Raw genomic sequence first — 15,321 nt, forward strand, 5'->3', positions numbered from 1 at the left:
TCCCGGGCTGGCCTGCGCCAGAAGGGCCCTGGGCGGCTCTGAAGTGGACGCTGGCCTCGGGCTGCCCCGCACCCGCGGGGGGATCGTGCAGGAGGAGGGCGGAGTGTGGCCCTGCCTAGCCAGGTGGCAGAGATGCTGCTGGACACGGAGCAGGACCAAGAGAGGCCCGGTGCCCCCTCTGCCGCCGCCGTCTGCACCTTCGGCGGGACTCGGGGTAAGAGCCCTGGCCTCTAGCCCGGAACACGAAGGCCCTGAGGGCAGAAACCATAAGAGAAGAAGAGGCAGGCTGAGGGACACCTGGGATTAAGGGACACGACAGGCACGGAGAGCAGAGAGAGAAGGGAGGTCTGAGAAACCAGACCTCCGAAGGCCAGGGGGGACGGGACAGGGGCGAGGCAGGCCAGGGTGATGGGCCTGGAACTTCCAGCCACGGTCCGTGGGTGTTTTGTGGGCCCAGACCCGAGGGCCCCAGAACAGCAAGGCCTCACAGGCACTGCTGGACCAAGGAGCGGTGCATACCAGAGGCACCAAGTCCCTCCAGAGACCCACGCCCCTGGGCTCCCACAGAGCCCAGCCTGGACCTCCCTCCCCAAGAGCCATTCACTGGCCACGGACGTTGGGGAATCACGGAGGCACTGTTGGCGGGCCAGGCAGATGCGGAGCTCCAGTGCCTGGGGCTGCCGCCCCACCCTGCACCCACCCGGAGCCCTCCCCAGTCGGTCCACACACGGCCTCTCTTGGGCAGGCCTCTGCAGCAGCTGACACACAGCAGCCGGCACACACTGGGCTCCAGGGCTCCATCACCCAAGTCATGTCCCCTGGGTGACCGGTGTCCTGCGAAGTGACGGGGAAGTGAAGGGCTGCGTGCTGGCCGCAGGGGCCTCCGATCAAAACTGAGAAATCCCAGACCTGCTGCCTGGAAACCAGGAGCAATGGGGGGAAGTCCCCCAGGTGGAGGCACCTGGAGGAAGACTTCGACCTGCCTATCCCCTCACCCTTTCTGGGGCCCCGCCCTCTCCGTGCCCCACACTGCAAGGAGGCCGCACTGCTGTGTCCTGGCGACGGCCTGTGAGCAAGAAAAGCTGCCCCGGGGTGGCTGCTGGCTCTCCATGCCAGACTGGTGAACTTCTGCAGGCTCACCTGTCCGGACTGGGACGGGATGTTGGAGAACCAGGGGCAGGAGCTAGCTTCTGTGCAAACCGGGGTGCTGAGGGTGGAGGAAAGTGAGGGCGAGTCCTGGGCTTTCCCAGCTCTGCCCAGGACCTGGTGCCTTGGCTACGGGTCCAGGCCGAGGACACCACCCTGCCTCCCTGTGTCCACCCGGCCGGAAGGTCCAGCAGGAAGGCCCAGACGCTGTTTAGAGCCAGGTGGTCTGTCTGAGGTCGACTCTGGCTCCTCCAGCCCTCGGGCGCCACACTCACCCTCTCTGGGTCTCCGTGGCTTTCGTGCGAACCAGGCGTCGTCACCAAGCCTTCCAGGTCCAACTCTTGAGTCTGAGCCTCAGCGGCTGTAGGACCCGGCTCCCTCCCTGAGCCTCCTCCCGGGACCCCCAGCCTGCGCGCGCACCCTCATCGGAGTCCAGGCCGAAGGCCGCGGCGCAGGGGCACGAAGCTGTGCGGCCCGGGCTAGCGCCCACGGGCAGCCCTAACTCGGCTCCTCCTCTGACCTTCCCAGCCCTCCGGCCGGCACTCGGAGTGGCGTCTGGGCACCACGGGTCCCCGCGCGAAGGCGCGCAGAGCTGGTGGACGCGGGGGGCGGCGAGGCTCAGCGACCCCCCCCCAGCCCCGCCCCGCGCACGGCCCCGCCCCCGGCCGCTCCGCCCTCAGCGCGGGCTGAGGCTCCGGGCCCCTGGGCGGCCCGCGGGCGCAGCGCCCAGCAGCGCTGGGAGTCGCTCGGACGCCGACGGGGTCCACTGAGGCCGTAGCCTCACTGGTCCCCGAAAAAGTTCGGGGCCGGATTTCGGTGGCGCCGGTAGGCCGGACCCATGGAGGCGCGCGGGGAGCTGGGCCCGGGCCGGGACTCGGCAAGCGGCGACCTGCTGCTGGCGCTGCTGGCGCGGAGGGAGGACTTGCGCCGAGGTGGGTGCCCGGCCGAGCGGCCACACCAGGGACGGTGGAGACCCAGAGGTTTTCGCTCCTTTCCGGGCCCGAGCGCAGGGCCTTCGGCACCAGGGCGGGAGTGTTTTCGAGGGCCCCGCTCGTCCCCGCCTGGACGCCCCAGCAGCAAGGCTGAGTCGGAGCCTGGAGCTCGTTGTCGAGTGCGCGGTCACGGCGGTGGCAGTTCCCGCCGGGAGCCCTCCGATTCCGGGAGGGGCTGTGGAAAACCTCTATCAGGGAGAGGTGTGCAGACAGAGCTCATGGGGGCCCTGTGACCACAGGGGAGAAGGGTCCCCAGGAGGACGGCCCCCATCTAGACCCTCCACGCAGTGCTGGGGAGACAGTCAGGCGCGGGGGGCCAGGGTGGAGCTGGCCCGCGTGTGTAGGTCGCCCCTAGTTGGAGTCTGGGCATCTGCACTCCAGGCACCTGCTGTGGGCCCTCCCGGGGCTGGTCCTCTGGACCCTTCCTTCCACAGCCAAGACCCCAACTTCCCCGTGGCACCAGTCTCGCCCCCAGCGCTTTGGCTCCCAGATAATCGGGACCATCTCAGAGGGCTTCTGGGCTGGCGGAACCAGCGGGATGGAGCCGGAGGCAGCCTGGTGCCGAGGGGACCGGCGGGACGGGGCAGGTGGGAAAGGAGTTACAACCGGGCTGTGGGCTCTCGTCCTTCCCTACTTATTTATTTTATTTTCCAACGGTTCTTGGGAGGGGTTGGCCGCAGGGGCTGTGAGGAAGAGGTGGGAGGGCGGAGGGGGAGGGAGGGAGGGAAGGCTGGATCGCAGGCGTCGGCTCAGGAGCGCCGGCCTGAAGCGGGCCGGGAGGTCCGCGACTCTGCTGGACCCCGCCAACCCCGAGGGTAGGAGCTCCGCCGGGGCTGAAGTCAACATGCAGCGTAAGGCCCGGGTCGCCAGGGTTCTGCGGGGCACTCCAGCAAGGGGTACTGCGGGAGCGGCTTTTGCCTGACGCGGGGCTGAGAGGACAGCGCGGCTGGGCGCTGTCCGGGCCGCGGTGCTGAATCGCACTGCGAGGGCCTGTCCGGCCATGGGCGCTATGCCCGGCGTCCTCGCCGCGCTGCCATCGCCCCCACAGTGAGGGCCGGGGGCGCCCAGCAGACCCCCAGGCTCTGCTCTTGGGGCCGAAGTTTTGCCCGACGCGGGACCGCGTCCTTTGCGGGTTTCCCGCTGCTGCAGGAGAGAGGTCCCTCACCTGTCCCCCCACCTGCTGCCCCCCAGCCTGGAGCCAGAGGGGTGGGCGGGGGGGCAGCAGCCAGGTGAGCGTGTGGAGACCGGTGCGACGTTTGTGTAGGTTCCAGCTGCTGTGCGTGGCTCTCTCCTCTCCGGGAGATTCTCCCTCTCTGGGAGAATTAACAGGGAGTCCTCACCCCGTGAGCACCCTGAAAAGCCCCCCATGGACGCCCAGGGGTCCTGCAGGCCACCCCTGAATCTCACCAGCCGACTTCCCCAGAGGCCTGCAGTCCCAGGGGAGCGGCACTTGAGAGCACCCACCGTCGGAGTAAGGTGGCTGAGCTCGGCGCCCGTGCTCGAGTGTGAGGACAGCGGGCCCATTTGTCCAGCCCTCTCACGCGGGCCCTGTGGCAGCCCGGAGACGGGGAGGGCATTGGTTTTTACCTGGCCAGCCCTCCAACGGGGTGGTGGAGGTGGACGGCACAAGGAGTCTCTTTCTTGCCACCGGGATGCTTAATTGTGCAAAGTAGTGAGGGCAACGAGGGGGCCGGGGCCCAGGACACACGCGAGCCTGGGCTGCAGGTGCAGGTGACAACCCTTCTCCCCGCCCCGTCCGAAGACAGCTCCTGGGTGAGGTTTGCATCGGAGCTCCGTGTGCGCCCTTCCTCCACACGGGGACCCCGGGGAAATGAAACGTATCGTCCAGTGGGCTGGCCCGGGCGCCTTCTTGCTCACGGGCACACTTCTAAAGCCGTTCGCACTTCTGTTTTTCCGAGTTCCTTTGGCAGGCTGGCTGTGGGATCGGGCGCCGTTACTGCCTGCACTGGGGGAGACCGGGGGCCCCGCCGGTCCGCTGGGGAAGGGGGTACGCAGGGTCAGGAGTCTTCCTGCGTCCCTGGAGCTGGGATGGGAAGGGGACAGATTCTCCCCACCCTGGGCGGTGCTCCCGACAGCGGTGGCCCCTTGCCCTGCAGAGATCCCGCTGTGCGCCGGCTGTGACCAACACATCCTGGACCGCTTCATCCTCAAAGCGCTGGACCGGCACTGGCACAGCAAGTGCCTCAAGTGCAGCGACTGCCACACGCCGCTGGCCGAGCGCTGCTTCAGCCGCGGGGAGAGCGTGTACTGCAAGGAGGACTTCTTCAAGTGAGCCGGGTGGCTGCTGGGGACGGGGAGGGCGGTGCCATGGCCCGGGGCCCCGACTGCCCGCGACAGCCAAGCCCGGAGCCCTGGAAGACTCGTTGCCCAGGCAGGGCACCCGGGGCCTCTCCGTGAGTGGCTGGACATGGCTCGCACATCAACGCATTATTTCCTTACACACCTAACTTTGTAAAAAGTGGGACAGTCGTTTTAAAACATAGCCCTACCGTCTACAGAACTCTGCTGGACTCACTTCCCTTTAGTTTTGGCCTTGTCTTTGCCATTCGTGCTTCGCGGGGGTGAGGGCGCTTTCCCGGCAGGGATTCCGCCTTCCTAGCGTCGCTGAGGGCTCTGTGCCCCTCAGGACCCGGGTCGCCTCTCCTGTGTTCTGCCTGGGCCGCAGGGAGGGTGACCGCAGGCACAAAACGCGAGTCTCCCTTGCTCTCTCCCGGAACAGGCCTGCGCGGCGCGCGCTGGAGGCTCTCGCTCCCGCTCGGGGCGAAGGAGCCGCCAGCGCCGAGCTCAGCCGCACCTTGTGCGTCCCGCAGGCGCTTCGGGACCAAGTGCGCCGCGTGCCAGCTGGGCATCCCGCCCACCCAGGTGGTGCGCCGCGCCCAGGACTTTGTGTACCACCTGCACTGCTTCGCCTGCGTCGTGTGCAAGCGGCAGCTGGCCACGGGCGACGAGTTCTACCTCATGGAGGACAGCCGGCTGGTGTGCAAGGCGGACTACGAGACAGCCAAGCAGCGAGGTCAGCGGGAGGGGGCGACAATCAGGGGCAGGTCTTGGCGCCCCTTCCTCGTCTGCAAAAGGGCGCTAAGGCCAGTCTAGATGGAACGCGGAGGGATCCTTGCCGCCTGGGCCAGCCGCGGGGCGCTCACTGTGGGGCGCGAATTTGAGCGCCTTCCCTCGGGTGGGGCGGTGAGGGCGCCCCCACCCCGCGCTCGGAGCTGGCGCGGGGTGGGAACAGCTCTCAGACGCGCTCTGGGGACCCGGGGTCTGGGGTCTCAGCGGCCGCCTCACTCGGGAGCCGGAGCATAGCGAGACTGATCCGAATTTGCGAATTATCACCCCTCCTCTTAATTACGTCCCTAAATCCTCGACTGTGAAAAGCCCGCCCTGCCCACCCGCTTAGAACAAAGGGGAGAGGGGAGCGGGCACTTGCCAGTGGGCGGTCCAGGCTGGAGGCACATGCGATCGGGGCCCCCGGGTTCCCCATCAAGGCTGCGGAGCAGCCCTGCGTCCCGACCAGACGCCTCCACCCCCGTTTTCTCCCTCGCTCCCAGCGCCCGCGCGACCGCGAGGCCCCACTGTCCCCGCAGCCAGGACGGTCGGTCTCGGGGGGTACGCATGAGGGGCCCCGACGTCCCGCACACGCAGGGGGCCGGAACGCTGGGCGGCGGGAGCGGCAGGCCCAGCCTCACGGCTTCCCCGCGGTGCAGAGGCTGAGGCCACGGCCAAGCGGCCGCGCACGACCATCACGGCCAAGCAGCTGGAGACGCTCAAGAGCGCCTACAACACGTCGCCCAAGCCGGCGCGCCACGTGCGCGAGCAGCTCTCCTCCGAGACCGGCCTGGACATGCGCGTCGTGCAGGTCAGCGCCCTGCGCTGCGGCGGCCGCCCCGCCGGCTCGCGGGCCCCGCCGCGGCTCACCGGCACCCCCTCCCCCAGGTGTGGTTCCAGAACCGCCGGGCCAAGGAAAAGAGGCTCAAGAAGGACGCGGGCCGGCAGCGCTGGGGCCAGTACTTCCGCGGCATGAAGCGCGCGCGCGGCGGCTCCAAGTCGGACAAGGACAGCGTCCAGGAGGAGGGGCAGGACAGCGACGCCGAGGTCTCCTTCACGGGTACGGGCCGGCCGGGGGCGGCCACTGCCCGCGGCGCAGATCCGGCTCCCGCGTCGCGGAGAGCGGCCGCCCGGGGTCCCGAAGGACGCTGGGTTTGGCGGTGGCAGGGAGCCTGGGGATCTGAATTTCCTGGTCAGTAGTCCTTCCAGCTTTTTTTCTTTTTTATCCCCGGCTGGTGTAGCTCAGTGGGTTGAGCACGGGCTGGGAACCAAAGGGTCGTTGGGTCCCCATCAGGGCACATGCCTGGGTTGTAGGCCAGGTCCCCAGTGGGGGTCAGGTGAGAGGCAACCACACATTGATGTTTCTCTAATTTTCTTCCTCCTTCTCTTCCCTTCTCTCTAAAAATAAATAAATAAAAGTCCTTAGAATTTTTATTTATTTATTTTTAGAGAGAGGAGAAGGGAAGGAGAAAGAGAGGGAGAGAAACATCAGTGTGGAGTGCCCCCTACTGGGGACCTGGTCTGCAACCCAGCCATGTGCCCTGACTAGGAATCCAACTGGTGACTTTTTCGGCACTCAATCTACTCAGCCACACCAGCCAGGGCCTTACTTTAAAAAATTTATTTGTAGGCCCTTGTCCCCCATCCCCAAGCCCTGTGGGTCGCCCCTTCCCTGGAGGGACCAGAAGCCCAGCAACCCTGTCCTGCAGCAGGGGGAGGGCTTTCCTATGGGGGAGGGCCCAGCCCCTCCCTCTGGCTCCCGGCCCTCGCAATGATTTTTAGGAATGTGGGCAGCAGGCTCTGGAGTGAAGGACTAAAAATTCCGGCTGCTTGCTGTTGGGGGCCCACCCTTGTCTGTGGGACACAGAGGTCTCATTCCCCTGCACCAGGGCCCCACCGTGCCCCCTACTGTCTGTCCAGAGATTCTTTCTGCGGCTGCCTTGTGACCTCAGGGTCCTCATCCAGCCTCTCCAGGCCTCGAGCCACTCGTCTGCAACACAGGGGGTGGGTGGTGTCCGTGCCACACCCCCAAGGCTGCCCTGGGGCTTGTCCTGGAGCCCTGGGTCCGCTAGACTGTCCCTGGCACCATCCCATGGGGGGCATCCCCCCCCCCCGGCCTGAGACACTGGGTTGGACTGAGCTGAACAAACACTGGGCTGGAGGTGGGGGGAGGCCACCCCGCAGGAGGGCCCTGAGGGCGGCCAGAGGCGTGGGCACTGACCGGCACCCTCTGCTTCCACCACAGAAGAGCCCTCCGTGGCCGAGATGGGCCCTGCCAACGGCCTCTACGGAAGCCTGGGGGAGCCCACCCCAGCCTTGGGCCGGCCCTCAGGGGCCCCGGGCAGCTTCCCGCTGGAGCACGGAGGCCTGGCCGGCCCAGAGCCCTACCGAGAGCTGCGCCCCGGCAGCCCCTACGGCGTGCCCCCATCCCCGGCGGCCCTGCAGAGCCTCCCGGGGCCCCAGCCGCTCCTTTCCAGCTTGGTGTACCCTGATGCCAGCCTGGGCCTCGTACCCACGGGGGCCCCGGGGGGACCTCCGCCCATGAGGGTGCTGACAGGGAACGGCCCCAGCTCCGACCTGTCCACGGGGAGCAGCGGCGGCTACCCCGACTTCCCCGCCAGCCCCGCCTCCTGGCTGGACGAGGTGGACCATGCCCAGTTCTGACCTAGGCGCCAGCCCCACTAAGCATCGGACTTGAAGGGTCTGGCCCTCAGAGCCACCCCCGGCTGGATGGCCTGGAGCTGCTCTCTTCCTCCCCGGAGCCTCGGACCTCTGAGAGAAGCAGGAGCCGCCAGCGGGAGACAGGATGCTGTCAAAGGGGTAGGGGTTCTGGGCAGCTCCGGGCTGACGGGCTCACCCGGAAGCAGGGACCCGCTCGCCCACTCCGCCTCGGACCCAGGGCCGGCTGCCTGGAGGCCACCCAGCAAGCCTTGTTTTGTAGGCGGACTCCCCACCACCACCGCCCCCAGGCCAGGCCTTCCCTGGGCCCCGTTCTCGGCAAAGTCCAGCCGGGTGGGAAGAAGCTTTAATTTCTAAAATTGAAAAAAGACTGCAGGTCACACTTTTATTTCCCCGGCTCCATCTGCCTGAGCTGTGCAGTGCTCTTAACCCCAGCCCCCCTTGGCCAGAGATGGGCCTCCTCTTGTCCGGGCAGGAGGTGGGACAGTGGGAGGGGGGCACATCTGCCTTCTTTCCACGCACTCCGGGAGCCTCCCTGCCACCAGTCCTGCCTTCCCCAGGAGCCCCTCACCCCTGCGCCCTGGGCCATGGGGCCCTGGTCCTCCCTTCTGGCTCAACTCTACCACCCTGCGGAGTCGACGGGACGCCCTCCGGAGCCCTGGTCCCCAGCTCAGTCCTTGCAGCCCGAGCGGAGCTCCCTCCCCGCGCAGTTGGAGTTTTCAGCCCCTCCCCGTCCAGACCACGCCCAGCCCACCCATTTCCGTTGCCAAACAGCCCCCTGCCCCGCCCCCGCTGCCTCTAACTGCCGCGGGCTGGACCACAGCCGGGGGAGGCCCCTCAGAGCTGGCCTCCTCCTGCCGCCGTCCCCAGACACAAAGGCTGGCTGCGCGTGTGTCCAAGTCATTCCTGCGAACCTGTGTCCCCAGCTACCTGTTGGGTCTGTGAACGTCCTGTGTCTTTATTTATTCTCTATCAGCTTTTTCCAAGACTTTCAATAAATTTGTCAGTTGCTGTCATTGGAAGGTCGGGCCCTTTAGTAAGGCTGGGGCGCCGGCGGGGGTGGCGCGGGGATGGGGGGAAGGGTAGAGACGGTTCTTTCGAAGCTGGGAGGCCGCGTTGGGGAAGCTACTGGCTCCTCGCCAGGGATGGCACCTGGTGTGAAGTGGGGCCCCTCGCTCCCTCCCTGGATCTTGGCCAAACTTGCCAGCACTGTCAGGAGCTGTAGGAGAGCAGACTGGGACAGCCCTAGGGAGGGGCAGGGGCGAGTGACGGCTCAGCTCGAGGCAGGAACGCTGGAGTCAGCCGGTCAGGAGGCATGTGTCCCACCGGGTCTTTCCAGCTTGGATGCCAGTTCCAGCCGGCTGCTCTCTTCCTGTGTGACCCCGGGCAGGTGGCCTGCCCCCTCTGAGCCCCCTTTTGCCCTGTGGAGGCAGTGGTGACAGCCCCGTGGAAGCGGGACATGGAGAGGTCCATGATGGGAGCCTCTCCAGAGGCCCCCACCAGGCAGCTGGGCAGCTGGGCACTGGGGTGGGTGGGAGAACAGGCCCTGGTCAAAGGGAGAGGAGCTGGGCTCTGGGTCAGAGGATGCAGGACAGGGTGGGGCCCCCACACTGGGATGGAGGAGCAAGTGCTACCCAGGTGTCCCCTCTGCCAGACGGCCAGGAGGGCTTTGGTCAAGTTTCCCCCAGCCCCACGCACCCACAGGCCAGCCACTCCCCGGGACCTGGAGACATGGTACCCAGGGCAGGGGTGGGGACTGTCTCGGGCAGCCCCCAAGTCCACAAGGCCCCTTGGTACCTGGGACAGAGGCATGGGTGCAGCCTTGAAGTGGGGTGGCTGGGAGGGGAACCACAAGGAGATGTGGAGGTGGGAGAAAGGGCCCTGATGGCCACTCCAGGGCGCACTGGGGGCACTGTGAACGACGGTGGGAGGCTGGAGGCTGAGGTGTCCTGGCTGGCCCTGGGGCGTGGGGCTCAACGGCCAGGGACCTGGGCAGCAGCAGGCGGCCGGGGGGGTCCTGAGGCGGTGGTGGCCTTGTTCTCTTTCTGGGGGGACCGGAGCCTGGTGGGACTCCTGGCGGGACTGGGGTGCAGGGAGGTTCAGGCCACCAAGGGCAGTTGGTGCCTGTTGGGCAGCCCCCAGGGGGGGGTTATAAATCCTCGGCCTCTCCCCAGGCCTCCTAGGACCTGCTCGTCAGCGCTGACAGGTTAATAAAGTGCTAAGTGTCCCCGAGGGGCCTCGGAGCTGTTCGAAGTTCCCACCCCACTCGCAGCAGCTGCGGCGCATCCATGACCCCGAGTCGGCCCGGCCCCGCCCACCCGGAGCGCACGCGGGCTGGCAGATGGGGCTTGGAGGGCCACACCTAGTCACCCAACTGCCGCTTGACTTCCCAGCCCTGGTTTCCCTGGCTGAGCAGTGCGGGGTCACACAGACTCCACCCCGGGGTCCTGCCCAGCCCAGCAGACATGGGCCCCCAAGAAGCCAAGCACTCAGGGAGAGTCGGGGTCCCCGGCGCAGGGGCAGGCGGGGCAGATCTCAGGTGGAGAGGGCCTCAGACCGCGGGGCCGCCTGCAGGCCCTCCGGGTGGGGCAGGGGAGGGAGGGAGAAGGCCGGTGTCCATCATTCCGGGTCCCTCTCTGGAGGGGTCGCTGGAGACCACCCATTTTCCACAATGAACGTCGTTATCCCAACCGAGTGCCTAGGTGCATGTGGGCGCCCCCTGAGACGGCAGGGCTCCAGGCGCCCTCTGTCCCATGGAACGAACAGAGGCCTGTGGTTGGGGCCTGGTGGGAGAGGGGCCATCCCTGTGGAGTGGGATCCACTCAAGAGGGGGCAGGTCTTGCGGCGGTGCCCTGGGTTGCCCTGAGCCACCAGGCTCCACGGGCAGGCGCCACTGGTGAGGGAACTGAGCGGGGAAGGGCGCTGTGAAGCCAGTGGGCGGAGAGCGGGGAGCAGCAGGGCCGCTGGGCTCCGGGTGGGGGCACCCTGACGGGGACGCAGGACCCCCCTGCCCCACAGGGCTTGCCAGCCTCTTTTGGCGTTTCAGGAGCCTCGGGGCTTGTTAACTTTTCAACCTGAGATTGCATTGCATTACCAAACCCCGACAACACTAAACAGCACTAATAAAGCTTCCACAGCTTCCCCTTTAAATAGCAAAGGGTCTCTCGTCTTTTATGTCAGGTCTGAACACAAAGGACCCTCCCAAATCAGAGACAGCGCCTCTCTCTCTCCCTGAGACCCGGGGACACTCCCCCGTGGCCCCCTCCTCACCTCCCTCTTACCATCTGACACAGAACCCCGCGTTCGTCTGGGGACTGTCCCCCCAGGCCGGGACAGGAGGGGGTGGGGTCCAAACCCCTGGGACTCTCCTGGTTGAGTAGCAAGACCATAAATCACTGGGTTTCCGAGGAGTCAGCCCAGAAGCTACATCCCAGGGGCTGTAACGATCAATTCTTTAAGCCCATAATTGTTCAAATTACTCTGAGCAACATAAAACATTAATTTTAAGAAATTTAATAGAAAAAAAGCTCTTTAAATCCACAACGAGATAAATAGCCCCCGGCAGTGCGACCTTTTCCACACCTTGGTGACATTGAATAATCTGGAAGTTATTTACATTTTCATTCTTCGTGGGAGATGTTGACAAGCTTTCGGCCGTGGGCGAGGTGTGCAGGGTGGGAGCGCCCCCTCCCCCCTAATTAATGGGGACGCAGTGACTTCATAAGCAGAACCGCCATCAGTCTGTTCATCCGACTACGGTGACGCCCCCCCATCCTGACGGAGCCGAGGCCACGAGGTTCATTTTTTACCATAAAAATGTCCCCTCCAGACCACCAAGCCCTCCCTGCATTCCGGAGCAGCCGTCAGGGGGTGTCGGGCAGCAGGCGCCCAGGGCCAAACCTGGGAGGAAAACCTCAAGCGTCATCCCGGAGTCCCCAGCACACCTGTGCGGGGCGTGGGAGCGGGTGCAAGTGGGGGTGGGGGCGTCCTTGGGGGCCAGTTGGCCCCCAGACACTCTCACGCACGGCTTCCCGCCCCCCCACCTTGTCTCGAGTTCCTGAGAGAGGTCCAGGTAAGCGGGCTCAGCCAGGGTGTTGGATGTGACAGGTGAGTCGGGAGGAGGGCCCCATGCTAGGCACAGACTCAACTCCGGGGGAGCTCAGGGAGCCCAGTGCTCCCTGCCGAGCCCTGCCTGGCTGTCAGGAAGCCGCTGAGACAGGCACCCAGGAGGACCGAGGAGCGCAGGCTTGGGCGTGGGCTCCGCTGTGTCACCAGCAGCTGTGTGACCTGAGGCCAGTTGCCCGACCTCTGCAGCTGGCAAAGGGCAGGGGGCACCACCTCCTTCCCAGGTTCCTGTGGGGAGAGCGGAACAGGCAAGGCCAGGGGCTCGGCGACCTGCAGTGGTATCTGAACCACCTTCATCGGGTTCTGCAGGCTGAGCCCCCTGACCCAGAGTGAACAGGACTCACCGGGCTTGTGCACCCTGGAGACTCGGGGCTGCATGAGAGTGCATGCCGGCACACTCACTCACACCTGTGCATGCTCACCACCGTCCCTGTCATGGGTGCACGCCCAGCTGTCACTCGCAAGCACACTCCTTCCATGCTCTCCCGGGGCCAGGGCGCATGAGTGGTGGCCATTGGGGAGGGTCCTCCTGGGGGGCCCCCTGTCCATCATAACAGAGGCTAGATGCCCCTGGGCCTCTGGCCCTGGGTATGGTCAGCCATGCCTTGTTCTGAGGCAGGGAGGGCAGGCTGAGCTGGGATACCCTTCCTAACTTGTAGGGAACCCTGCTTTCCTGCTGAGGTCCCGGGGGCCTGCTGTCATCTGTGGCTCTGAGGGACCTCTGACCCAGGTGCCAGGGACGGGGAACCCAGCGGCATCAGAAATGGTTGCTGTGCCCGGTGCCCCACAGTGGGTGGGTGGGTGGCAGAGGCCCAGCGGGGCCCAGCAGCCGGGTGCCAGCCCAACGGGGCATCATCCACTGTCCAGCGCCTGTCCTGAGGGTGGGGAAGGAAGCCATTGTCCTGTCCCCACCCGAGGTCTCTGGCCATGGGACCTGGCAGTCACTCGGCACCAGCAGCGGCAGGATTTTCCTCCCCCTGGTCTCCATGCCCCGGGGTGGAGAAGCTGGAACCCTTGGGCCTCGGCAGTCCCACCCCCAGACGTGAGCTCAAAGGAACTCCGATGGACTCACACTGATGCCGACGGCCCCCAGGCCCACGAATTAATACACGAATTAAACATGGTCCGTCCACACTGCAGTTGCCACAGCCACGGACAGAGTCATGCACCAACACACCGACAGCGTGGACGCACTGGTGGCCTCAGGGGCCTCAAGAGCAGGCCGCCAGGAGAAAGAAGCCACCACAGAAGCCAGGGTGGCAGAAGCCACAGAAAACGCTCCCTCATTCATGTGAACCGTCCAGACGCGGTTGATCCGCAGAAGCGGGTGTGGAGGGGCTGCCGGTGGGCCCAGGGCGTCTGTCTGAGGTGAAGTGCTTTAGGACCAGAGACGGGGGACCCGGGCGCCTTGTCCACTTGAACGCGGGACTACTCCCACTCAGTCCGAATGCTGCCCTCTCCCCAGAGGTCCCCCGGGGGCCGCTCTGCACAGGGATCACAGGGTCTGCCCAGCTGGCCCTGGGCCAGAGGGTCAGGGCCCAGAGGCTGTGGCCCTGACCTGCCAGGGGTGGAGGCTGGCAGCAGAGGGACCCTCCCCAGCTGAGAACAGCTGGCCTGGTGTGGTCCCTGTGAGCCAGTGACAGGAATGGATGTAGCCAGAAAGGACCTGTGTCCGGACAGGAAGTTTGGGCTGAGGAGGCCCCGCCCCGGCCCCGCCCTGGCCCCGCCCACCCGTAGAGCAGGGCGGTGCATTTGCAGTCCCTGACCGCTGGTCCCCCGCAGGACAGGACGCTCATTTACAAAGTGACACTCTTTCCTGTCCCCCAGGCAAAAGCTTTACAAGAGATCCTGGCCATTGTCCCCAGGCCAGCCCACCCTGACCACCAGCCTTGTTTGACCTCAAGAAAGGTCAGAGGTCGAGGCCCCAGAGGTTCCCGGCTGACAAGGTGACAAAGGCGCTCTCACGTGCCCCTCCCACTTCCTTTCTTTGCTGGGGAAGAGGTCTGGAGGCAGATAGGGCTGCCGGCCCGCGTCGGGGACAGCTACACCGAGACTGCACTGCTGAGCTGGGGGCGGGGCCTTCCTGGAGGACCGGGTGGGGGCGGGGGTGTTGAGGGGGTGGGTGGGGAGGGCTTGGAGCTGCTGGGCTCGGCCCCTCGGGGGACGGCAGGCAGCAGCAGGCAGCGTGAGGCAGAACTGCAGCCGGAGGTGACCCCCTTTAGCCGCCATCGGTGCTTTTTCTCCCCCAGACAGGGGGCCGGTGCGGTCAGCTTGGGAGGAGGGACCCAGCCACGGGCCCCCCACCCTGGCACCCAGGGGTGGGGTATGGGGCGATCCTTATCGTCTCAGTCTCCTCAGGGCAGTGGCCCTGCAGTTCCCGGGCTACCTGGGGATCTAGGGCTGAGGGCCTCTGAGCCCTTCCAGAAGATTCCTTTTTGGCTGCCAGAGGCCTCTCCGTAGCTGGCACTGGAGACCCAGCGGGGTGGGGCAGTAGCTCCAGGTCCCTGACAAACGCTTTGTTCAGAGCTCTGGCTAATCTTTAGAATGACAAGGTTTAAAATTTAATTAGCAAGGCCTTTTATGCAAAGTCTGCTCATTAAACTAAGTGTCCCATTAGTTACAATGAGGTGGGGGGCGGGTGGGGCGCCGAGGGCGGCTGGTGGGCCCGGACGGATTCGCAGGAAGTTTTATGGCGGCCTTGGCTCTGCAGGTTGGGCCATAACTTAGGGGGGCGGAGCCGTCTCCCAGTCCTTCAGGTGACACCAGGCATCAGAGGAAGGAGGAGCGGGCCGGTGGTCGGGTGGCTGTCAGGGGCTGAAATATGCAGGCAAGGACACACCAGGCAGGGAGATGATGTCACCCACGGGGCCTGTGGCTGGTGGGCGCTGCCTCCATCTGTGCTAAGGCTCCGGGTCCTCCTGCCCTGGGCACCCCCCATGCATTTCCCCAGTTAATGGGCGTGGCTTATTTCTGGTTACAAAAGCAATGTATGCTCCTTGTGGGACATTTGGAAGATGCGGAACCCGCCCCCACCCCAACCGGCACACGGGAAGGCCCCCACAGGAAGCCTTCTGGGTGCCGGTTGTCTCGGGTCTCTGACTGGGGTGTGGTGCATCTCACACCCAGCTGCTCCGGGACCCTGTCCTTCACTTCAGTGCCACACTGCGACCGTTTCCTGGGTCGTCACGCGTCCCTCCCAAGGTGCCCTAGCTGGGGTCTAGCTATCGATTCTGTGGGCTCCCATGGTGTTTGCACCTGCTCCCAGCTTCGGGAGAGGCTGCCCATCGAGCTGTCCGGGCCACCCGGGCACCGC

The 15,321-nt window shown here is 65.7% G+C and overlaps 1 protein-coding gene across 2 annotated transcripts; it reads left to right on the forward strand.

The window, feature by feature from the left end:
• The first annotated feature begins 132 nt into the window (after positions 1-132).
• Positions 133-7,868, forward strand: LHX3 (LIM homeobox 3). 2 transcript variants are annotated; one of them, XM_037127839.2, is made up of 6 exons: positions 133-214; positions 4,256-4,427; positions 4,970-5,172; positions 5,864-6,015; positions 6,093-6,264; positions 7,450-7,868. In XM_037127839.2, exons 1-6 carry the CDS (start codon positions 133-135, stop codon positions 7,866-7,868), a joined length of 1,200 nt encoding a protein of 399 aa, XP_036983734.2. The 2 variants fall into 2 exon arrangements, with proteins under 2 accessions (XP_036983734.2, XP_036983733.1); XM_037127838.2 differs by lacking the exon at positions 133-214 and adding an exon at positions 1,985-2,078.
• The last annotated feature ends 7,453 nt before the right edge of the window (positions 7,869-15,321 follow it).

Source organism: Artibeus jamaicensis, unplaced genomic scaffold (assembly GCF_021234435.1).
Source record: "Artibeus jamaicensis isolate MK-2021 breed Jamaican fruit bat unplaced genomic scaffold, CSHL_Jam_final contig_471, whole genome shotgun sequence".
NCBI classification, from domain to species: domain Eukaryota; kingdom Metazoa; phylum Chordata; class Mammalia; order Chiroptera; family Phyllostomidae; genus Artibeus; species Artibeus jamaicensis.

Coding starts and splice junctions, on each gene's coding strand:
- LHX3 (XM_037127838.2), top strand. CDS start 1,985: ATGGAGGCGCGCGGGGAGCTGGGCCCGGGCCGGGACTCGGCAAGCGGC. Junction 2,079..4,255: donor GAGGGAGGACTTGCGCCGAG/GTGGGTGCCCGG, acceptor CTTGCCCTGCAG/AGATCCCGCTGTGCGCCGGC. Junction 6,265..7,449: donor CGCCGAGGTCTCCTTCACGG/GTACGGGCCGGC, acceptor CTTCCACCACAG/AAGAGCCCTCCGTGGCCGAG.